The 25,704-nt window shown below is 39.6% G+C and overlaps 1 protein-coding gene across 3 annotated transcripts in view; it reads left to right on the top strand.

Annotated features, from left to right (window-relative positions):
* The window catches only part of ttll5 (tubulin tyrosine ligase-like family, member 5), a 107,106-nt gene that overhangs the window by 1,165 nt on the left and 80,237 nt on the right, over positions 1 to 25,704 (top strand). For all 3 annotated transcript variants that reach the window (XM_034195590.1, XM_034195589.1, XM_034195591.1), the window contains exons 3-11: positions 4,462 to 4,568; positions 4,705 to 4,787; positions 5,595 to 5,701; positions 10,921 to 11,051; positions 11,205 to 11,287; positions 21,423 to 21,492; positions 21,617 to 21,701; positions 24,755 to 24,856; positions 25,001 to 25,092. In XM_034195590.1, coding sequence (XP_034051481.1) covers positions 4,462 to 4,568; positions 4,705 to 4,787; positions 5,595 to 5,701; positions 10,921 to 11,051; positions 11,205 to 11,287; positions 21,423 to 21,492; positions 21,617 to 21,701; positions 24,755 to 24,856; positions 25,001 to 25,092 — 860 coding nt within the window. The remainder of the gene's footprint in view (positions 1 to 4,461; positions 4,569 to 4,704; positions 4,788 to 5,594; positions 5,702 to 10,920; positions 11,052 to 11,204; positions 11,288 to 21,422; positions 21,493 to 21,616; positions 21,702 to 24,754; positions 24,857 to 25,000; positions 25,093 to 25,704) is intronic.

Below are 25,704 nucleotides of genomic sequence, written 5' to 3'. Positions count from 1 at the left end.
CCGGATTGTGATCTGGATCACCACTAAAGTTTAATCGCTTGTTCCTCTTGTCATTTCCAACCACTCCACAAAATTTCATCAAAATCCGTTCAAAATGTTTTGAGTTATCCTGCTGACAGACAGACAAACAAACGCGACCGAAAACATAACCTCCTTGGCGGAGGTAACTAGACAAAAAGTATAAGATCCATGAGGATCCAGTGGCAGTCTTTTCACATAGGGTCTTTTGAAAGGAGATTTGAACGTTTCTGGGCAGGTCAAAACATTTTATACTATTTTGGTAGACGTGTCAGTATGATATATGTTGCCCCATTTCACTTCAAAATGGGAACAATTTGTTTGGAATTGCTCAGCGGCCCAATTTTTGATCAGTCGTATCGGTTAAATTAAGCCTGAGTCACCAGATACATGTAAGTAACAGCATGGACTGGGTCATCAAGAACAGAACCAAATGACTCCGGGGGAGAAAGGTAATAGCAGAGACTGCCCACTGGGTAGGCTCAAGCTGGTCCACCACTGGAGGTGTCAGACCAGGTTCCCAGCAGGTTGACCAGAAAGTTGCCACTGAAATGTGTAGACAGCATTTGGGAAATTATGTAGACATTTGAGCCCACAGCAGACTGCATCATGATGATGTTGGAGGTGCACATGTTCTCTCTACTTTGCTTCATAAGCATGATGCCAGTACACCAAACAGAGTCCTTACTGCTGCTTCACTACAAAGCCATTATTTACATTTTGAAAACAATTTAACACTTTACTCTAAATATGCAAGAAGTCTATTTTAGTAGTATTTACAGTAGTGATAGTATTTCACAACACTTACAATACACACCAAGTCTGTTTCTGATGGAGAGTGAGTGTGATATGTTCTTTTCAACCAATCAGGCAGCAGTTTCCACAAAAAAAATACAAACAAGTTTTTCCTCCTTGTCATGTATTTTCCACAAGTTTACAGAGACTTTACAGACACATAGCCAAAGAGAGAGAGAGAATAGGGGCTACATTTGCAACAACAGCTGTAGTACATGGGCTGATCAATTACAGCTAGCATTAGTAGGCATACTCTGTTTACAGCACAAGGTATATGACTCAGGGCAAGTAGTGGTACTGTTGCTACATGGACCATATGGTGGATGGCTCCAAATAGATTAACCATTTAATCTGAAAATTAACCAGAGGCACTTGTGTCATATTTTGCCAAGATGATCAGGATAGCTGTCCCTCCCAGATTGGATCCTCTATATGAATATGCACAGATGTATGGTAAATAGTCCTGTTCAAAATTCTATGCACCGCTGAATTTTAGGCACAGAACCAAACATATCTTTAAAAATAAAGAAAAGAATTTTGTGTAATCCAAATAGTCCTATGTTTTAGATAGGCCTAGAGATATAACCTGTAACCAGTACATGGATAAATGAATGACTCAATCCCCTACAGATTTTTCATATTATAGCCACTATTAAATAGATCTGAATACACAGATATTTAGTCACCTACTGGTACTTACAACTAGCTTTTGGAGCTGATGTCATCAGGTGGCATCAATTTTCCACAGCCATTTTGACCCTGAACCACAGAGACTTCCAGTTGATGGATCAGCAGTGATGGCCAGTTACTACCCATCTTCTTCTGCCCTCCAGCTCAACTCTTGTCGCTAAAGCCAGCAGTAGGGTTTTTCCTTTGCCTCCTGTGAGCAACTGTCCTCCTAGTTGTAGAACATCTTAAAAACTACACCGGGAAACAGCTGACCTCAACTAGGAATTGCCAGATGCATGCTACGTAAATTGACGTAGACGTATTTACACAATCAACGTTATCGATCACATTGTCCTAGTTCCTTCCTGGTGCGTCGGCTCTGTCCTACTTCTAAAGACATGCAGGTCAGGTGAACTGGTCACTCTAAATAGACCGACAGTGTTAGTGGGAGTGTAAATGTTTTTCTATTTGTGTGTTGGGCTTGCAATAGACTGTCCGCATATCCAGTGGGTGATGTTCCTCTCGCACAACGTCCACTGGGATAAACTCCAGCCTCTCCGTGACCCTGAATTTGAACATGTGGGTTCAGGGAATGAATGAATGAATGAACTTTTTCTCTAACTACAGGCAAGAAATACAATTGTCCTTGAATCATGTTAAGGGCTCTCCAAAAGAGGGTTAAAAATCACCATCGAGTGATATTCTCAAACCTTTTAATTAATGATTCTAAAATTTAGTTCTTTGGATCACTGTCTGGTGGTGGTAAGTTGACCTTCTGATTGAATCACTGAGGCCCCCAGAAGGGCGACAAAAACTGTTCAATGTTTTTTTTTTTTCTTCCATTAATTTCATATAAAGAGACATTGTGAGGTTGCCTACAGACAAAAACAAAACAACCCCCCTTCCTCAAATTGTACAAAGCTCCCCCCTTCTCATCTCTGATATTTTTTTGCACACTCCTCAACTAATAGCAGAAAAATGCTCAGTAAGTTTCTCCTTGATTCTACATCCCACCTACCTACTCAGTTTTATTGACCTTCAGTCCAAATTACTTTGGGACCTCTTGACCCTATTTTCTGATTACCAGTGGTTGCATTATAAAATTTAAATAAGATGGGCCTAGTTCAAAAATAATGAAGCCTAACTGCTGATTTTCATTGTATTTGTCATGAACAAGCCATTATTTTATTTAGCACCATCCAGATTTACCTGTGAGTTGCCTATAGTCTCTTTGACAGGTACTGAAAATTTCATGGAAAAATTCTGCACGGTTCTAGAGATATGCACGAAATTTACCCCAAAAATAGCACTTTTTTCATCAATTTTGTGTGATATTGATATTTAGCATTATCAATTAAAGTTGAATGTTAAAGAAATAACCTTGTATTTTGCCAGTTTGTTTATTTGTGCTTCATACTAACCCACAGTAATACATTTTTGTAAAGGTAGAAATGTCATTTCCTAGAAAAACATCATGTTTCTAAAGCAAGGTAAAACTGTCGCAAGCACAACGCTGAGAATAAGTCCTTGATTTATTTGTGTCAAAACCTTAGCTATATCTCCTACTCTGCTTCAGTAGAATAATTATATTACTTGTTCAATAATACCAGGAACTAATGGACAGAATTTCTTTGTTTCAGGCATCTGCAGACTAAAGAAGATACCTCCAACTGTTGTCGCAAGCGTTACGCTCAAGCACATTATAGTATATATGCAGTGATAATTTCTAGCATTGACTGAACCGAGACCAATAGAAATATTGAAATTCTGATATATAACCATACCTAAAATGATAACATTTCACAAGAAAGACCACATTAAAATTTTGACGGTTATGTCACACTTTGGGTTCATTATTTTTGAACTAGGCCGATGGTCACAAGTCCACTCAGCCCTGTGGAAAGGATGCCAATAATTTAGCCTTCTGTCCAAGGTTGAATTGAAGGTGGTTTGTAGTCAAAACAAGCAGCGGGCTGCTCAGCAGTTTAAATATTACCAGCATACCTTATTCAGTGGTGTGCATCAAGCCATCGTAGTTGAAAAGATATTTGTTGGCATACCTGGATACTAAAACTCAGGGCAGCAGCCGTTTGTATGCCTTATCAAGACTGCCGTGTCCGATTGTGTTCTTCTCCTTCAACATGCAATCTTATCTTATTTTTAGCTCCTGATAAGCAGGCTGTGTCTGGTTCTATCAGATAGTCTCAGCAGTTTAACAGTGTGTTTGTTAGCACGTAATGCGGGTTTTGCATCTGTGTTGTGCCTTCTGAAACTGTGTGTGGTTCACTTCTTTCTGCTCAGATGAAATAAACAGTATCAGAATGCAGGGCAGCTTGGTGGTTAGCACTGTTGTGTCACAGCAAGAAGGTAATGGCCCCGATTCCCACCTGTGGCCTTTCTTTGTGGAGTTTGCATGTTCTTCCCGTGTTTGCGTGGGTTCCCTCCGGGTGCTCCGGCTTCCTCCCCTATCCAAAGACATACAAGTTAGGTGGATTGTAAACTTTAAGTTGTCTGTAGTTATGCATGCGGGTGTGAATGTGTTTGTTTGTCTTTATGTGGACCTGTGACAGACTGGCGTCCTATCCACGGTGTACCCCACCTCACGCCCTATGAGTGCTGAGATAGGCTCCAGCCCCCCTCTGACCCTTAAGTCACAGGGGAGCTGTTGAGTAAGAGGTTGAAGATGAGTGAGTTAGTATCAGAATGCATTCTCTGATCATTAAGTAAGATATCCTTGTAGGCTCATTTAGTTCATCCAAGAGTTTCTTAACATTTTGGATAGTGAACCTAATCTAAGAGTGCATCTCTGTGACATTATTACTGTTTTTTTTTTTTTTCTTTTTTTCTCCTGTGTGTGTGGTGTTTATTTCTCCTGATTGTTTGTTTTTGGCTACTTTTGAGCTCTCTGATTATGAACATGTGGAAGGTTGTTTTCTTACAAAAGTCTTATCTGAGCTCATCTAATTGTTTGTCTTCCAGGGACCATCCTTGTATTGCCTGGTGTGGCCAAAGCAAGACAATCCCAGTTTTTCTGTTTTTTCCTGAAGCCATCATTTCAAAAAATGACAATATCTGCTGTCTTGGAGGTATGCTACAAGTTTATAGCACTGTACAAATTTGATCATAGTTTACAGCTGTAGCTTACAGTTAGTTTAATTATACTAATTCCTTATTAAGTTTACTATACATGTAATTAAAGCCCAAAGTGTTTCATTTGCACAGAGCAGTACCACATGGCCTTCAAGATTGTGCGCACACAGAGCCGCTTGGTACGAAGAATACTGACCAGTCACGGATTCCATGAGGTAATATTCACTCATGCAAATGTAAAAGATTAGTCTTAAATCTTTCAAAAAAAAAAAAAACCCTCAACAATTATTCTTTTTTTAAAGCAACACATGCTGTTTATGTTCCTCTGTGTTGTGTAGGATAAGGAACTGTATGTCTGTAATTTTTGGCTTGGCTGACTCTGTCGATGTCAAACCCTGAGAATGCACTTGTGGAAAAAAGAAAATGACATCATTGCATTAATCTGGTTTCACGAGGGTACAGTCCTCAATGTTACTCTTTCTAAGCAGTTACAATTCATTTGCGTCTTAAAATTTAATTTCAGTGGCTCTTGACTTCTTGTAACCCATCATCAAAACCAGAGTAGTGTCAACCACAGCCTTAGCATCACCAAACTTTAATAAGTCTTTATTGCAAACATCTGTCTCCTTAGAGGCTAAAAGGCCATGTAAGTTCTTATTCCAAATGAACTGTAGGACTTAAAAAAATAGATAAAATAATGTAATGCAATTTTGCAATGAGTAGGGTATGTTTTTCTTTCAATAATTTCAAAAGGACAAGTTGTATTTCTCCTGGATAGTGGCAGAGTAAGATCTGCTTTTTAGATTCAAGCTAATTAAGTTTCCATATGTGATATACATCAGAATGTGATACGACTGTTGGTAACTGGAAGCTATACAGAGCTCATTCAGTGTAACTTGATTTTAAACTTGCATAATGTTTTGGATTTTAAATGATTCCATGGCAAAGGTAAAATTCTGTGTGTGGTGACTTATTTTTTAAATTTGTTTTCTCAAAGAAAGATTTTTTTTTTTTTCTTTTAGGTTCATCCAAATAGTAATGACTTTAACCTCATGTGGACAGGATCTCACCTTAAGCCTTATTTAATGCGCAGCCTTCAACACTTCCAAAAGGTCAACCACTTTCCCAGGTAAAATGGAGCATTCACGTGTGTGTGTCTTTATTAGACTGTCATTTACAGTGCACTCAGAAAGTATTCACAGCGCTGCACTTTTTACTCTTTTTTATATTACGGCCTTAATCCAAAATCAAATCAAATCAATTTTATTTATATAGCGCCAAACCACAACAAACAGTTGCCCCAAGGCGCTTTATATTGTAAGGCAAAGCCATACAATAATTACGGAAAAACCCCAACGGTCAAAACGACCCCCTGTGAGCAAGCACTTGGCGACAGTGGAAAGGAAAAACTCCCTTTTAACAGGAAGAAACCTCCAGCAGAACCAGGCTCAGGGAGGGGCAGTCTTCTGCTGGGACTGGTTGGGGCTGAGGGGAGAGAATCAGGAAAAAGACATGCTGTGGAAGAGAGCAGAGATCAATCACTAATGATTAAATGCAGAGTGGTGCATACAGAGAAAAAAGAGAAAGAAACACTCAGTGCATCATGGGAACCCCCAGCAGTCTAAGTCTATAGCAGCATAACTAAGGGATGGTTCAGGGTCACCTAATCCAGCCCTAACTATAAGCTTTAGCAAAAAGGAACATTTTAAGCCTAATCTTAAAAGTAGAGAGGGTGTCTGTCTCCCTGATCCGAATTGGGAGCTGGTTCCACAGGAGAGGAGCCTGAAAGCTGAAGGCTCTGCCTCCCATTCTACTCTTACAAACCCTAGGAACTACAAGTAAGCCCGCAGTCTGAGAGCGAAGCGCTCTATTGGGGTGATATGGTACTATGAGGTCCCTAAGATAAGATGGGACCTGATTATTCAAAACCTTATAAGTAAGAAGAAGAATTTTAAATTCTATTCTAGAATTAACAGGAAGCCAGTGAAGAGAGGCCAATATGGGTGAGATATGCTCTCTCCTTCTAGTCCCTGTCAGTACTCTAGCTGCAGCATTTTGAATTAACTGAAGGCTTTTCAGGGAACTTTTAGGATAACCTGATAATAATGAATTACAGTAGTCCAGCCTAGAGGAAATAAATGCATGAATTAGTTTTTCAGCATCACTCTGAGACAAGACCTTTCTAATTTTAGAGATATTGCGTAAATGCAAAAAAGCAGTCCTACATATTTGTTTAATATGCGCATTGAATGACATATCCTGATCAAAAATGACTCCAAGATTTCTCACATTATTACTAGAGGTCAGGGTAATGCCATCCAGAGTGAGGATCTGGTTAGACACCATGTTTCTAAGATTTGTGGGGCCAAGTACAATAACTTCAGTTTTATCTGAGTTTAAAAGCAGGAAATTAGAGGTCATCCATGTCTTTATGTCTGTAAGACAATCCTGCAGTTTAGCTAATTGGTGTGTGTCCTCTGGCTTCATGGATAGATAAAGCTGGGTATCATCTGCGTAACAATGAAAATTTAAGCAATGCTGTCTAATAATACTGCCTAAGGGAAGCATGTATAAAGTGAATAAAATTGGTCCTAGCACAGAACCTTGTGGAACTCCATAATTAACCTTAGTCTGTGAAGAAGATTCCCCATTTACATGAACAAATTGTAATCTATTAGATAAATATGATTCAAACCACCGCAGCGCAGTGCCTTTAATACCTATGGCATGCTCTAATCTCTGTAATAAAATTTTATGGTCAACAGTATCAAAAGCAGCACTGAGGTCTAACAGAACAAGCACAGAGATGAGTCCACTGTCTGAGGCCATAAGAAGATCATTTGTAACCTTCACTAATGCTGTTTCTGTACTATGATGAATTCTAAAACCTGACTGAAACTCTTCAAATAGACCATTCCTCTGCAGATGATCAGTTAGCTGTTTTACAACTACCCTTTCAAGAATTTTTGAGAGAAAAGGAAGGTTGGAGATTGGCCTATAATTAGCTAAGATAGCTGGGTCAAGTGATGGCTTTTTAAGTAATGGTTTAATTACTGCCACCTTAAAAGCCTGTGGTACATAGCCAACTAATAAAGATAGATTGATCATATTTAAGATCGAAGCATTAATTAATGGTAGGGCTTCCTTGAGCAGCCTGGTAGGAATGGGGTCTAATAGACATGTTGTTGGTTTGGAGGAAGTAACTAATGAAAATAACTCAGAACAATCGGAGAGAAAGAGTCTAACCAAATACCGGCATCACTGAAAGCAGCCAAAGAGAACAATATGTCTTTGGGATGGTTATGAGTAATTCTTTCTCTAATAGTTAAAATTTTATTAGCAAAGAAAGTCATGAAGTCATTACTAGTTAAAGTTAAAGGAATACTCAGCTCAATAGAGCTCTGACTCTTTGTCAGCCTGGCTACAGTGCTGAAAAGAAACCTGGGGTTGTTCTTATTTTCTTCAATTCGTGATGAGTAGTAAGATGTCCTAGCTTTACGGAGGGCTTTTTTATAGAGCAACAGACTCTTTTTCCACGCTAAGTGAAGATCTTCTAAATTAGTGAGACGCCATTTCCTCTCCAACTTACGGGTTATCTGCTTTAAGCTGCGAGTTTGTGAGTTATACCACGGAGTCAGGCACTTCTGATTTAAGGCTCTTTTTCAGAGGAGCTACAGCATCCAAAGTTGTCCTCAATGAGGATATAAAACTATTGACGAGATAATCTATCTCATTCACAGAGTTTAGGTAGCTACTCTGCCCTGTGTTGGTATATGGCATTGGAGAACATAAAGAATGAATCATATCCTTAAACCTAGTTACAGCGCTTTCTGAAAGACTTCTACTGTAATGAAACTTATTCCCCACTGCTGGGTAGTCCATCAGAGTAAATGTAAATGTTATTAAGAAATGATCGGATAGAAGGGGGTTTTCAGGGAATACTGTTAAGTCTTCAATTTCCATACCATAAGTCAGAACAAGATCTAAGGTATGATTAAAGTGATGGGTGGACTCATTTACATTTTGAGCAAAGCCAATCGAGTCTAACAATAGATTAAATGCAGTGTTGAGGCTGTCATTCTCAGCATCTGTGTGGATGTTAAAATCGCCCACTATAATTATCTTATCTGAGCTAAGCACTAAGTCAGACAAAAGGTCTGAAAATTCATAGAGAAACTCACAGTAACGACCAGGTGGATGATAGATAACAACAAATGAATTAAAGCTCTGTCTGGGGTTTTGATTAATTAATAAGCTGGAGTGGAAGATTGCTGCTAATCCTCCGCCTCGGCCCATGCTACGAGCGTTCTGGCAGTTAGTGTGACTCGGGGGTGTTGACTCATTTAAACTAACATATTCATCCTGCGGTAACCAGGTTTCTGTAAGGCAGAATAAATCAATATGTTGATCAATTATTATATCATTTACTAACAGGGACTTCGAAGAGAGAGATCTAATGTTTAATAGACCACATTTAACTGTTTTAGTCTGTGGTGCAGTTGAAGGTGCTATATTATTTTTTCTTTTTGAATTTTTATGCTTAAATAGATTTTTGCTGGTTATTGGTGGTCTGGGAGCAAAATGGATGAAAATCATTTTTTCCCCTCAAAATTCTACACACAATACCCCATAATGACAATGTGAAAAATGTTTTTCATGAGGTTTTTGCAAATTTATAAAAAAACAAAAGAACTAAGAAATCACATGTACATAAGCATTCACAGCTTTTTGCCATGAAGTGCAAAATTGAGCTCAGGCGCATCCTGTTTCCACTGATCATCCTTGAGATGTTTCTACAGCTTAATTGGAGTCCACCTGGGATAAATTCAGTTGGTTGGACATGATTTGGAAAGGCACAATTGACAGAGCATGTCAGAGAACAAACCAAGCATGAATTAAAAGGACTTTTCTGTAGGCCTCCGACAGGATTGTCTCGAGGCACAAATCTGAGGAAGGGTACAGAAATATTTCTGCAGCTTTGAAGGTCCCAATGAGGAGTGACCTCCATCATCTGTAAATAAAAGAAGTTGATATCTACCAGGACTCTTCCAAGCATTGGCCGCCCATCTAAACTGAGCGATTGGGAGAGAAGGGCCTTGTCAGGGAGGTGACCAAGAACCCGATGGTCACTCTGTCAGAGCTCTAGCATTCCTCTGTAGAGAGAGGAGAACCTTCCAGAAGGATAACCATCTTTGCAGCAATCCACCAGTCAGGCCTGGATGGTAGAGTGGCCAGATGGAAACCTCTCCTTAGTAACAGACACATGGCAGCCCACCTGGAGTTTGCCAGAAGGCGCCCGAAGGACTTTCAGACCATGAGAAACAAAATTCTCTGGTCTGATGAGACAAAGCTTGAACTCTTTGGCGTGAATGCCAGACGTCATGTTTAGAGGAAACCAAACGCCGTTCATCACCTATCCCAGTGGTGTCCAAAATATTCTAGAAAAGGCCAAGAGGGTGCAGGTTTTCCTTGCAGCCACTGACGTCAGCAGGTGATTTCACTGATGAACTCATCCCACCTGCTCAAAGTGATGTTCATCAGTGAAATCACTTGCTGAAGTCAGTGGCTGCAAGGACAACCTGCACCCCCTCGGCCCTTTCTGGTATACTTTGGACACCTAGCCAATACCATACTTACAGTGAAGCGTGGTGGCAGCATCATGCTGTGGGGATGTTTTTCAGCAGCAGGAACTGGGAGACTAATCAGGATTGAGGGAAAGATGAATGCAGCAATGTACAGAGACATCCTGGAGGAAAACCTGCTCCAGAGCGCTGTTGACCTCAGACTGGGGCACATTTATCTTTCAGCAGGACAATGACCCTAAACACACGGCCAAGATATCAAAGGAGTGGCTTCAGGACAACTCTGTGAATGTCCTTGAGTGTTCCAGCCAGAGCCCAGACCTGAATCCGATTGAACATCTCTGGAGAGATCTGAAAATGGCTGTGCACCGACGCTCCCCATCCAACCTGTTGGGGCTTGACAGGTGCTGCAAAGAGGAATCTAGAAACCTGCCCAAAGATATGTGCACCAAGCTTGTGGCATCATATTCAAGACTCGAGGATGTAATTGCTGTCAAAGGTGCATCAACAAAGTATTGAGCAAAGGGTGTGAATACTTGTGTACACGTCATTTCTTAGTTTTTTATTTTTCATAAAGTTGCAAAAATTTCCAGAAAAAAGTTTTTCATGTTGTCATTATGGGGTATTGGGAGTAGAATTTTGAGGGGAAAAGGATTTTATTCTATTTTGGAATAAAGCTGTAACAACAAAATGGGGAAAAGGTGACGCACTGTGAATACTTTCTGGATGCGTTGTATCATCTACACATTCCTGTGCTCATTTCCAGGTCATACGAAGTGACACGAAAAGACCGACTCTACAAAAACATCCAGCGAATGCAGGAGGCTCATGGCTTCAAAAACTTCGATATCGTTCCTCAGACCTTTGTGCTTCCTTCTGAGTACCAGGAATTCTGTAGTAAGACCCCCCCTCCTACCTAATGCTTTTAAACTAAACAGACCCTTGTTTATGAGATATTTGCAGTCACTGCCAGTTCTGTACATGTACATTATAAATAAATGCAAATTGGTATATCTTTGTTTGAATTTTGCCTCCCCTTTTCTGTTGTAGATTGTTTTGCAAAGGAAAAGGGTTCATGGATAATTAAACCAGTAGCGTCTTCAAGAGGACGAGGCATCTATTTGGTCAACAGTGTGAGTGTTTTTTGTCCGTCTCTTGGCTCTTATTTTAGTCCAACATAGACATCATTTCCACCAAAGTCATGGCATTGGTGGTGCTAGAATATTGCACAGCTCATCTCTCATGACAGGCGTCCTATATTTTCATTGGCCTGGAAGCTGAAGGGATGAAATGAGCCACATTTCTACAGTTTCCAAAAATGAATCTATTTAAATCATAATCACATCATTGTTATTTGATCTGTTTTGTGTATTATATTGACTGTCCTGTTTTTTTCTTTTTCAGCTTTTTAATCTGATTCTTTGCTGCTTAGAGTTAGTGGCCAGCGATCACCTTAGTATTTCTTCTGTTTTTCTTAATGCTGACAAATTATACGGTACTTGTTTTTCTGATGCCTGATTCTGTTTTTTCCCCCTCTGTTTGAGGTGCGGCTCCATCCAGAGATGGGGGTGGTGTCTTCTTTTGCAAGCCTCCTGTCCTGACCGGCATAGACGTCCAAAATTTCCTGTATATGCGTTTTGTCAATTGTGTTGGTAGCATGGCCTAAGCAGAGGTTCACCCCTTTGAGTCTGGTCTGTTTGAAGTTTCTTCCTCAAATCATCAGAGGGAGTTTTTCCTTACCACTGTCGCCTGTGTGCTTGCTCTAGGGGTTGGTAAGGTTAGGCCTTACTTGTGTGAAGCTCCTTGTTGTGATTTGGTGCTATACAAATGAAATAAATTGAATTGCTGCCCTGACTTCCCAGACAGACATTGTGCCTTCAGTTTCCCATTGTAAATGGAACAGGGATGTGTTGTTTGATCCACTGCTATGTAGTGTTTCAGTTTAGTTCATTCAAATATCAGCAGCATAAGTCTAGGGCACAACCGTTATATCAGATTGGCTGATATGAGCCGTTCACAAACTTATCAGTATCTGCATTATTTCTGCCGATATGAGTACTTTTATTGTACTGAATAAACAATGTAGAAAAACACATTGGCTACTAGAAATGTTGTCATTACATAGTTTGTCCAGCAGAGGGCAGTCTGACAGCATTGTTTACATTAGCTACAAGACAGAGGCAAAATGACCAGCTAGCTGCTATTTATCTTCAGTCAGAGTGGGCAGTGTGCTGACAGCTAGGTGGGCACAAAATAGTTAAGAAGTCTCTTTTATGCAAATGCTGAGCAGTGTGACATGACAACTGCCAGTAGAAGGAAAGGCAACGTGATGTATGTTGAGTGGTTGCGCTAACATAATCCAAGATGGCAGAATGAGCTCCCGGACAGCTCTATTTCTGTATGAATCAGTTTGGCATTTTTTCTCTTGCATATTGTAATAGTTCACAAGAAATAAACACTTTTATATGTCAGTATCATATATAATATGTGTGTGTATATTAGAGGTGGGCGATACCGGGAATTTTGGTATTGATCTGATAGTAAATACAGGTCCAGTAGAAGTAAATACAGGCCCAGTATCGCCGATATCGATACCGATACTTTTTCATACTTAAGCTTCATAGATCCAAAGGATCCAAAAGACCTAGGAAAAAACATTGTACATGACAAGAAAATACTTTATCACAATCAACATTTTTGTTTAAAAAAATATCACTCAACACAACTTAAAACTAAATCTCCTGAGGTAGAGGGCTGACAAACCGCAATACAATGGTGCGCTGCTCCGTGTTGTGTGACACAGTGCAGCACTGCTCTTACAGAAAGTAGACTTTGATGAGTCTGTGTGCACAGCAGTCAGTGCTTGCGGGACAAAAAAAGCTTCAGTATCCATCTTTTTACACAAAATACCTATTGGTGGTTCTCAATCAATCAATCAATTTTTTTATATAGCGCCAAATCACAACAAACAGTTGCCCCAAGGCGCTTTATATTGTAAGGCAAGGCCATACAATAATTATGTAAAACCCCAACGGTCAAAACGACCCCCTGTGAGCAAGCACTTGGCTACAGTGGGAAGGAAAAACTCCCTTTTAACAGGAAGAAACCTCCAGCAGAACCAGGCTCAGGGAGGGGCAGTCTTCTGCTGGGACTGGTTGGGGCTGAGGGAGAGAACCAGGAAAAAGACATGCTGTGGAGGGGAGCAGAGATCGATCACTAATGATTAAATGCAGAGTGGTGCATACAGAGCAAAAAGAGAAAGAAACAGTGCATCATGGGAACCCCCCAGCAGTCTACGTCTATAGCAGCATAACTAAGGGATGGTTCAGGGTCACCTGATCCAGCCCTAACTATAAGCTTTAGCAAAAGGAAAGTTTTAAGCCTAATCTTAAAAGTAGAGAGGGTGTCTGTCTCCCTGATCTGAATTGGGAGCTGGTTCCACAGGAGAGGAGCCTGAAAGCTGAAGGCTCTGCCTCCCATTCTACTCTTACAAACCCTAGGAACTACAAGTAAGCCTGCAGTCTGAGAGCGAAGCTCTCTATTGGGGTGATATGGTACTATGAGGTCCCTAAGATAAGATGGGACCTGATTATTCAAAACCTTATAAGTAAGAAGAAGAATTTTAAATTCTATTCTAGAATTAACAGGAAGCCAATGAAGAGAGGCCAATATGGGTGAGATATGCTCTCTCCTTCTAGTCCCCGTCAGTACTCTAGCTGCAGCATTTTGAATTAACTGAAGGCTTTTTAGGGAACTTTTAGGACAACCTGATAATAATGAATTACAATAGTCCAGCCTAGAGGAAATAAATACATGAATTAGTTTTTCAGCATCACTCTGAGACAAGACCTTTCTGATTTTAGAGATATTGCGTAAATGCAAAAAAGCAGTCCTACATATTTGTTTAATATGCGCTTTGAATGACATATCCTGATCAAAAATGACTCCAAGATTTCTCACAGTATTACTAGAGGTCAGGGTAATGCCATCCAGAGTAAGGATCTGGTTAGACACCATGTTTCTAAGATTTGTGGGGCCAAGTACAATAACTTCAGTTTTATCTGAGTTTAAAAGCAGGAAATTAGAGGTCATCCATGTCTTTATGTCTGTAAGACAATCCTGCAGTTTAGCTAATTGGTGTGTGTCCTCTGGCTTCATGGATAGATAAAGCTGGGTATCATTTGCGTAACAATGAAAATTTAAGCAATACCGTCTAATAATACTACCTAAGGGAAGCATGTATAAAGTGAATAAAATTGGTCCTAGCACAGAACCTTGTGGAACTCCATAATTAACTTTAGTCTGTGAAGAAGATTCCCCATTTACATGAACAAATTGTAATCTATTAGACAAATATGATTCAAACCACCGCAGCGCAGTGCCTTTAATACCTATGGCATGCTCTAATCTCTGTAATAAAATTTTATGGTCAACAGTATCAAAAGCAGCACTGAGGTCTAACAGAACAAGCACAGAGATGAGTCCACTGTCCGAGGCCATAAGAAGATCATTTGTAACCTTCACTAATGCTGTTTCTGTACTATGATGAATTCTAAAACCTGACTGAAACTCTTCAAATAGACCATTCCTCTGCAGATGATCAGTTAGCTGTTTTACAACTACCCTTTCAAGAATTTTTGAGAGAAAAGGAAGGTTGGAGATTGGCTATAATTAGCTAAGATAGCTGGGTCAAGTGATGGCTTTTTAAGTAATGGTTTAATTACTGCCACCTTAAAAGCCTGTGGTACATAGCCAACTAACAAAGATAGATTGATCATATTTAAGATCGAAGCATTAAATAATGGTAGGGCTTCCTTGAGCAGCCTGTTAGGAATGGGGTCTAATAAACATGTTGATGGTTTGGATGAAGTAACTAATGAACATAACTCAGACAGAACAATCGGAGAGAGAGTCTAACCAAATACCGGCATCACTGAAAGCAGCCAAAGATAACGATACGTCTTTGGGATGGTTATGAGTAATTTTTTCTCTAATAGTTAAAATTTTATTAGCAAAGAAAGTCATGAAGTCATTACTAGTTAAAGTTAATGGAATACTCAGCTCAATAGAGCTCTGACTCTTTGTCAGCCTGGCTACAGTGCTGAAAAGAAACCTGGGGTTGTTCTTATTTTCTTCAATTAGTGATGAGTAGAAAGATGTCCTAGCTTTACGGAGGGCTTTTTTATAGAGCAACAGACTCTTTTTCCAGGCTAAGTGAAGATCTTCTAAATTAGTGAGACGCCATTTCCTCTCCAACTTACGGGTTATCTGCTTTAAGCTACGAGTTTGTGAGTTATACCACAGAGTCAGGCACTTCTGATTTAAAGCTCTCTTTTTTAGAGGAGCTACAGCATCCAAAGTTGTCTTCAATGAGGATGTAAAACTATTGACGAGATACTCTATCTCACTTACAGAGTTTAGGTAGCTACTCTGCACTGTGTTGGTATATGGCATTAGAGAACATAAAGAAGGAATCATATCCTTAAACCTAGTTACAGCACTTTCTGAAAGACTTCTAGTGTAATGAAACTTATTCCCCACTGCTGGGTAGTCCATCAGAGTAAATGTAAATGTTATTAAGAAATGATCAGACAGAAGGGGGTTTTCAGGGAATACTGTTAAGTCTTCTATTTCCATACCATAAGTCAGAACAAGATCTAAGATATGATTAAAGTGATGGGTGGACTCATTTACTTTTTGAGCAAAGCCAATAGAGTCTAATAATAGATTAAATGCAGTGTTGAGGCTGTCATTCTCAGCATCTGCGTGGATGTTAAAATCGCCCACTATAATTATCTTATCTGAGCTAAGCACTAAGTCAGACAAAAGGTATGAAAATTCACAGAGAAACTCACAGTAATGACCAGGTGGACGATAGATAATAACAAATAAAACTGGTTTTTGGGACTTCCAATCTGGATGGACAAGACTAAGAGTCAAGCTTTCAAATGAATTAAAGCTCTGTCTGGGTTTTTGATTAATTAATAAGCTGGAATGGAAGATTGCTGCTAATCCTCCGCCCCGGCCCGTGCTACGAGCATTCTGACAGTTAGTGTGACTCGGGGGTGTTGACTCATTTAAACTAACATATTCATCCTGCTGTAACCAGGTTTCTGTAAGGCAGAATAAATCAATATGTTGATCAATTATTATATCATTTACCAACAGGGACTTAGAAGAGAGAGACCTAATGTTTAATAGACCACATTTAACTGTTTTAGTCTGTGGTGCAGTTGAAGGTGCTATATTATTTTTTCTTTTTGAATTTTTATGCTTAAATAGATTTTTGCTGGTTATTGGTAGTCTGGGAGCAGGCACCGTCTCTACGGGGATGGGGTAATGAGGGGATGGCAGGGGGAGAGAAGCTGCAGAGAGGTGTGTAAGACTACAACTCTGCTTCCTGGTCCCAACCCTGGATAGTCACGGTTTGGAGGATTTAAGAAAATTGGCCAGATTTCTAGAAATGAGAGCTGCTCCATCCAAAGTGGGATGGATGCCGTCTCTCCTAACAAGACCAGGTTTTCCCCAGAAGCTTTGCCAATTATCTATGAAGCCCACCTCATTTTTTGGACACCACTCAGACAGCCAGCAATTCAAGGAGAACATGCGGCTAAACATGTCACTCCCGGTCCAATTGGGGAGGGGCCCAGAGAAAACTACAGAGTCCAACATTGTTTTTGCAAAGTTACACACCGATTTAATGTTAATTTTAGTGACCTCCGATTGGCGTAACCGGGTGTCATTACTGCCGACGTGAATTACAGTCTTACCAAATTTACGCTTAGCCTTAGCCAGCAGTTTCAAATTTCCTTCAATGTCGCCTGCTCTGGCCCCCGGAAGACAATTGACTATGGTTACTGGTGTCGCTAACTTCACATTTCGCAAAACAGAGTCGCCAATAACCAGAGTTTGATCCTCTGCGGGTGTGTCGTCGAGTGGGGAAAAACGGTTAGAGATGTGAACGGGTTGGCGGTGTACACGGGGCTTCTGTTTAGGGCTACGCTTCCTCCTCACAGTCACCCAGTCAGCCTGCTTTCCCGGCTGCTCGGGATCTGCCAGGGGGTAACTAACGGCGGCTAAGCTTCCTTGGTCCGCACCGACTACAGGGGCCTGGCTAGCTGTAGAATTTTCCAAGGTGCGGAGCCGAGTCTCCAATTCGCCCAGCCTGGCCTCCAAAGCTACGAATAAGCTACACTTATTACAAGTACCGTTACTGCTAAAGGAGGCCGAGGAATAACTAAACATTTCACACCCAGAGCAGAAAAGTGCGGGAGAGACAGGAGGAGCCGCCATGCTAAATCGGCTAAGAGCTAGTAGCTACGCTAAGCTAGCGGATTCCTAAAAACACGCAAAGTGAATAATGTGTAAATAATTTAGAGGTGATTCTCTACTTAAGTCTCTTCCCTTTTGTAATGTGATGTCACAATTGTACGGACTAGACCAGCAAGTAGAGCTGAAAACGTGACAAAATTAACAAAACAACAGAAAGTCCATCCACCTCAGCACACCATGAATTTTGTCATAGAAGTGCCCAGCACAGTTTGCATTTTTGGTCAAGACACCAGCCATAGCAGTGATCTACCATAAACCAGCGTTAGAGACTGATGTGAACAAGTGATACTAGACATAGGAAAAATGGACTTTGTCACTCATTATCCTGTTATCGTAATGACTAAAGAATCAGTATTCAGAAGAAGAAGAAGAAGGGCCTTTATTGTCGTTGTACATTGATGAATACATACAACAAAATAACCTCCTTAAAGGATGTTATGTATGTGCTTATATCTGTCTGATTGTTAGTTGGATTGAATAATAATTACGCAATAATCCAGTTCAGTGATTTTTAAATAAATTCTGCAAAGGACCTTTTTTTTAAGCAATGGCTATGCATAGAATACATTATATTTTATGATGGCTCTACAGAATGGGACAGGCAGGAAATGAAAATCTTTTGTTATAATTGTGAAGTTGGACATGTAAAAGAACAGCTTTTCACACACATGGTGTTTTGAAAAAATGTCTAAAGCCATTGCAATCCTGTATAAAGCAAAAGACATCCTCTCGCAACATTCATTAACTATTTTATATCATTCTTAACTTGTTCCATATATGACTTATTGCATTGAGGTTTGGGGAAACACATACAAAACTAATACAAAACCAATATTTTGACTACAAAAGAAAGCCATAAGAATTATTAGTGACAAACCCTACCATGAACCAACAAACCCATACATATTTTAAAATTCTGAGACTTTGTTGAGTACACCACACTTCAAATCATGTATGAAGTCAGAAACAAACTCTTTCCCCAACATGTCCAGGATCCAATAAAAATAAGGGAGTCCAATTACAACGTGAGAGGAATGTTAGTATTTGAGTCAAAGATTTGAACTACTGTAAAAGGTCATTGCATTTCTGTTAAAGGTGTTAATATTTGGAATAATTGTCCTGATAACATCAAATTATCTGGTACATTAGTCGGCTTTATTTATAAAAAATATTTGATAGCTTCTTATTGTATGATGAACTAGGTATATAGAATTTTTTTTGTTGTTGCTGTTTTTGATGATTGTGCATTGTGTTTGTCTGGCTATGTTTTCTTTTTTTTTTTTTTCTTTCTTTTTTATTAATTTATATTGTCTGTGCTGACATTTGTTGTTGGAAGTTTGTGTATATGTGTATGCATGTATGTATAAGGGGTGGGCATTTGTAAGCTTTGCTTCTGCCCACACCTTTCGGTCACACATGTTCACTGTTGAATTGTCTTGTTATAAATTCATTCATTCAAAAATGTTGAAAATAAGAAATCAAAGCTTAATAAGTGACGGTGTTTGTCTCTGCATGTGGAAGTTGTCAATGCAAGAGTTTGTCAATGCAAGAACAATCTGATGTTCACTGAAGCTTGATTCATGTTTTGTGATAATCTGGAAAATAGTTTAGATTCAGTCAACTCTGTAGGTAATCACGAGCTTAGCCTAGACTCGTGTGTTATACATCACACTGACAAAGTGAGGAATCTTGGGGTAATTTTTGATCCTACATTGTCTTTTGACCTCCACATTAGAGATATTACGAGGACCGCTTTCTTCCACCTGCAAAAAATAACGAAGATTCGTCCCATCCTGTCTTTGGCTGATGCTGAGACCCTGATCCTTGCATTTATCTCTTCTAGATTGGACTACTGCTTTATTTTCTGGTTTACTGCAGTCCAGCATTAGGGCTCTCCAATTGGTTCAAAATGCTGCAGCCAGACTTTTGACATGAAGCAGAAAGTTCGGCCACATTACACCCATTTTGGCGTCTCTTCACTGGCTTCCTGTCCCAGTGAGATCAGATTTTAAGGTTCTGCTACTAGTCTATAAAATTGTTCATGGACTGGCACCTCCCTACCTAGCTGACCTAATTACACCTTACGTGCTGGCCCGGGCTTTGCGTTCTCAGGGTGCAGGACTGCTTTGTGTCCCTAGGGTGAATAAGAAGTCTGCGGGTCATAGAGCTTTCTCTTATTGTGCTCCTGTTCTGTAGAATGATCTCCCTGTGTCAATCAAACATTCAGATTCTATGGAGACTTTCAAGTCCAGACTTAAGACGCACTTATTTTCCCTTTCGTATGGCAAGCATACTGGCATAGTATAGTTCTACGCTTTTTACTCTTTTAATTCATTTTATTAGGAAACGGAGCAGGCCGCGGTCTCAACATTAAATTCTGAGTCTTTTAGTGAACCTTAGGGCTAGTGGCCGGCGATCATCTTAGTATTTCCTGTTTTTCTTGTTGTTTAATGCTGGTAAATTATACTGTATTTCTTGTCTTTCTGATGCCCGATACTGTTTTTTTCTCTCTGTTTAAGGTGCAGCTCCATCCAGAGATGGAAGTGGTATTTGTGCTGGAGACCCTCCTGTCCTGTGCACCAACAGCATTTCCTGTATATTCATTTTGTGAATTGTTCTGTAATATGTGTCTGTAGCATGGCCCAAGCAGAGGGTCACCCCCTTTGAGTCTGGTCTGCTTGAGGTTTCTTCCTCACAGGGAGTTTTTCCTTACCACTGCTGCTCTGGGGGATAGTAAGGTTAGACCTTACTTGTGTGAAGCGTCTTGAGGCAACTCTGTTGTGATTTGGTGCTATATAAATGAAAATAATTTGAAATTGAAATCATTACACATAATTTGCGTTAATGATAACCAGTGAAAGTTACCTGTAAGCAAATTGACTGTTGGAACTGAAGCTTTGAGTTAGCCAGATGTTATGTAGGTGGTAGTGGGGGATTAAGTACAAGTCAGCTTGTACTTAATCAAGTCAGCTTTGAAGTCGGTATCAGCTTTGAAGTCGGTATCAACCAGAGATTCAGACATTAGTAAGCTTTATGGAGTAAATCACGTCTCTGAGGACCGTGCTTTTGGAGGAGTTGACCAAGCTTCTTGCTTTTGGATAACATGCACAATTCTTCTAAGGCATTTTTATGAAACAGTGGAAAGAATGTCAGAGTGATATTTGGAGAGAAAAAAGACTCTTTTTTTTTTTTCTTTCTTTCTTTTTTTAATTTGTGTTTTCTCTATAGTACAGCCAGCACTGATGTTACTCCCCCCCACCCACCTTTTTCATCTCAACTTCACCACCTGCAACAGATTTCAACCTCATAAATGACCCATCTTCCTTTTCAACATACTGTGTTTTTATGGGCTGTTAGTGCGGTTTGACCAGATATGGCCAATGTCATCTGATCTTTTTTCATGTGATTACTCTTTGATGTAGTAGGATAGCAAAAGTGCAATGTCCACTCACTCCCTGATAGCCTTGAATAGTAATGAACAATTCAGAAACAGAGGTATTGAAGAGTTTATTTTAGTCTGATGTGTGTAACAGTAATCAGTACAAGTAAAAACAAAGTGCAGTGAGAAACGTTATTCCCTACAATATTACCAGTCTGCTAACCTACAACTGATATTTCTTTGTGTGGAAGAAACATGTTTTGAGATACACAAATACATTAGGCGGCACACACTGTCATTTTTTTGGATTGTTTTCTTTTTGAATTTACTTTCATATTTCGGGTCTGTCTGTGCCAAATAAATTCATTCATTCATTCATTTTCCAGCATTGCTGCTTTAACAAAGGTATTTTACAATTATCAGCGAGTTACTGCATAGGCGAAAGAATTTCATAAACACAACATGGATCTGATTTTATTTTTCCCTCATTTCTACTTTCTCCATTGTGTGATATGTTCATTAATGTTATTTCATTTGTTTTTATTTTTAACCTACAGCCGACTCAGATTTCACTGGCTGAAAACATCTTGGTGTCTCGTTATGTTAATAACCCACTACTGATAGATGGTAAGTTTCTTTGTAAAGTTTCACTGATGCAGGAAAATGTGGTTTCATTTTCAAATATGTTTTGGTACATTTGAACTGAAACACATTTTATAAATTACCATATATATATTTTTCTCGTTTATAGACTTCAAGTTTGATCTGCGACTATATGTGTTGGTAACATCATATGATCCACTTCTCATCTATGTCTACGAGGAGGGCCTGGCGAGGTGAGTTGTGCAGATGAGTGGAATTCTAATTAACTGACATGTTCAGGGATTAGGTTTTTTTTTTTTTTGAGTATCAACGAAATATGAAAGTGTATTAAACAACAGCTAGTGCAAATGATGTCTAGATAAAACAATGAAAGAATGTGCTTGTTTTATGTCAGTTCATATTGCAAAGTGAATGTTATTTATGTTGGCCATTTTTCATCATTGTGTTGTGAGTGACAAATTTTCACTTGGATTCCTGTACAGTGTGTTACTTCCTCAGTTAACAACCAGAGGAGGAGGAGAGGTTGTGCAACTACCCTGTTTGCAAGAAATATTAAGCATAATATATGAATTTGAATGAAAGGTTGTGGTTAGATGGGCGTTGTGTTTGGAAATAATTGGTCAGATTTTGGTAGTTATCAGGTTCTACCTCAGAATGTTTTATTTTACCTATTTCTGTAATGATCTTACCCTATGATGTCAGATATGATGTCACATGGGGTGGGGAGGTCTGAATCCTGGCTGCCATCATCAATGAAGTAGTGGCCTTCATACGGGTAGAAAAGTATGAAGGTGTTACCAGACTGTGTTTGGTTTGATTTGCTGATCAGACAGGAAAATGGGGGGTGGGGTAAATGCACTAACAGCACTAGTTTCAATTTCGTTACCACCACTAAGGTGCCCTGGCGCAAGGTCCTTAAACCTGACCTGCGTGTGTATGTGTTCGAAGCATTGTGAAGTGCCTTTAGCATTTGATAGATGGAAAACTTGATAGAAGTGTAGTTCATTTACTCTGTATCTCCTATCAGCCAATGGTGATAATAATGGTTGACTGTTAATACCCTGATGCTGTTTCACAGAAGCTTGCACGCATTGTGGGTGGAGAACTTGCAAACATGGAGACAAATGACCCAAATGGAATGTGGGAGTTTGTGACAAGACTCTGAAAGCTGCCGGAGATTGCAATGGTGTTGCTAATATTCACAGGACGAGGTGTTTCATATCAGATATCTCATTGAATAGTATCCAGAGGAGTCATATTGCACATCTTAGTGGCAATTCTGGGCTGTATATGGAGCTGAAAAAAGTGGGTTGTGATGACAAATGAAGGTAGACAGTGTAGCCTTTGCTAGCGAGATCTATGAGCAGGTGACATAGTTTGTAGTTTAATGACTTTCGGACTTGCAGAGGAATCGAAGCGCTACATTCCTCCAAAGCTACACCTTGTCCCACTGGCAAGGATGTCACTGTCTTGACAGATGACTCTGCTGTGCTGACCCATTGGGTCAGCTAATTTGAGCACTTGTACATGGCTGACCCTCAGGGCAAGATGATGTCTTCAATGCCAGGGTCCAGCTACAAATCATTGAGTTTCAGTGGGATTGCAAAGGTGGTGAAATGGCTGAGGATTAGGCTGCAGGGATTTATCTTGTCAAGCCTGAACTATTTTAGACAGGTGAAGATCCTGAAAGCAGCCCTTATTTCCATTTGAGAGACGACTACAGGTTCATCCCAACAGACTGTATGAATGGACTTGTCTGGAAAGGAAAATATCACCTGGATTACCACAGCTGAAAGGGGTGTTATGATGCTATCTGTGGATGGCAAGATATTTGCAAGGTTCATGCTTAGTAGGATTCAGTGATGGATGTTTGCTTCTCAGTGACCAGACCAGGATGATTTCATACCCAAGAAGACAAGCATCGGCCACATCCTAGCCCGTGAATACTCACTGAATGCAAACGTGAATACCAGCAGGGCTTCTTTGTGGGTTGTGGTGATTTCTCCAAAGTACTTGATTCAGGTAATCAGGCTTCTTTGGGAGACATCCTGAGAATTTGCAGGATCACCAATAAGTTTCCATGAACATGAAAACTGTTGGTCTTTTATATTGCATGCCTGGTTTTGAGCATGGGAAGTCTATATTTGTAAAAACACGTGTCTGACAGTTGGTGACATTTTACTTCCACTGATAAATTTGTATATTTTAAGTAAGTATATTTCGCGTTTAATTGTTAGCAGCATTATTTAAAAAGTTAAAACTGTCATTTTATTAATTGTGATTAAACTTAAGAACTTTAATGATTATCTGGAAGCAGGGACTGATGATCTTTTGATCAATTCTGTCATCTCATAAACCAATACATGTCTTAATTTAATAGAAAAACAAAATGTATTGCACAATATATTGTCCATAAAAACAGCTTTGAATTGCAACCAGACAGGATCAAAATATGCCAGATTGGGCAAGTCCACACTTGGCCCTGTAGTGAGAATACATGTGCTGTAGTATTTGCTTTTTGTACATCAAGGTGGTTCACTTCCACCAACAAACCTTTGTATTGATCAGAGGTGTCTAAATGGTCAGACATTTGCAGGTGTGTGCCACTGCAGGGAGTAGTTATGCTTCTTTATTGTTGTATTTGAGGCATAATTAATGTGAGTGTCTGTGCAGTGTGACACTGTCAGTATTTGTGTGTTTATACAAAATGGCTCATGCTGAGAGCAGCCACCAGATTTCTTTTAGTGCCCAGTAGAGGGCAGGCTCAACTTTGCACACCTGTGTGCATGCACACACACACATCCATGCATGCATCGTGGTAGTGGCTGTCAAACAAAGCACCCTATTGTATGAGTTGTAGGATATGGCCATCATCAAAGATGGTATCATGTAATGACTGTGTAATTGAACTTTAGTTGTTTTTATTTTTTCATTTAAAGATCATGAATGATTAATTAAAAGTGGAGCTAGATGCAGATAACAGGCCTCTCACCAGTACATACAGCTGTCTTATTTGTGAGCAATAAATCCCAGCCAAACCATGAATGCCACGTTTATCTCAACATTCCTTGGGATTGTGTTGGTATTCAGGTGTGCAGTGCGTGCCAAGGAATTCTCATTATTCCACATGTGGCATCCACTCCTTCCTTTCAAACACGCACAGAAACTAATCTCTCCTCAAAAGTGCCCTGTACTCAGCCAGCTTTACTGAATGTAGTCATCATGTTAGAAACATAGGCAATCAAGATGTCATTAACAAATTTGTTTTAACACTGCTTGTCCATAGATTTGCCACAGTCAAGTATGACAAGACTTCAAAGAACATTAAGAATATGTTCATGCATCTCACTAACTACAGTGTCAACAAAAAGAGCAGCGACTACATCAGGTAATATTTATTGGTGGTAAACATATATTGGTTTAAACATATGTAGGACTTACTGTTTTTGTAGGGTGGTTAGTTTTACCCGTATAATGTGATTCCTGCTTATACCATAAACTGAATATATGATTTGTGCTTCTTCTGTTTCAGCTGTGATGACCCTGAAGTTGAGGATTATGGGAACAAGTGGAGTATGAGTGCCGTGTTGAGGTATTTGAAGCAGGAAGGGAAGGACACTCTGTGTGAGTCAAATCTTTAATCTCCTTTGTCAACCTCCTCATCATTTCCTTTTGTATAAATACAGGATTAGATTAGTGCCAGAATTACAACCTCAAATCAGAAAAAGTTAAGCATGATAAAAAGAAAGCCTGCAATCATTTTCATATTTACTTTGACTTTGTGTCCTCAACTTCATTTCATTTGTTAATATACATCCATTCCTCTGTTTCAAACTTGCAACACCCCCCATCCCATTTATATAAAAAAAAAAAAAAAAAAAAAAAAAAAACAACAAAAAAAGTTGGATGCTGAAGTACTTGCCACTGTGTAATGTTGCCAATTCTTCTCACAACACATAAAAGATGTTTTGACACTGAGGATGTTCAGTGTTATTTTGTCCCTTTTCCTTCAAACACGTCTTAAGGTGTGCATCACTACGGGCCTGTTGTTGTTGTTGTGCATTTGTTGCAAAATTCTCTGCACACTTTCTATTGAGGCCAGCTCAGGACTGCAGACAGGCCATTCCAGTAGCCTTACCTGTCTCTTCTGCAGCCATGCCTTTGTAATGTGTGCAGGATGTGGTTTTGCATCGTTTTGTTGAAAAATGCATGGATATCTCTGGAAAATATGTAATC

The sequence above is a fragment of the Thalassophryne amazonica genome, chromosome 19, assembly GCF_902500255.1.
Source record: "Thalassophryne amazonica chromosome 19, fThaAma1.1, whole genome shotgun sequence".
In the NCBI taxonomy this organism is placed as follows: domain Eukaryota; kingdom Metazoa; phylum Chordata; class Actinopteri; order Batrachoidiformes; family Batrachoididae; genus Thalassophryne; species Thalassophryne amazonica.
Note: the sequence above shows the minus strand (reverse complement) of the source record. Positions and strands in the feature narration are given on the sequence as shown.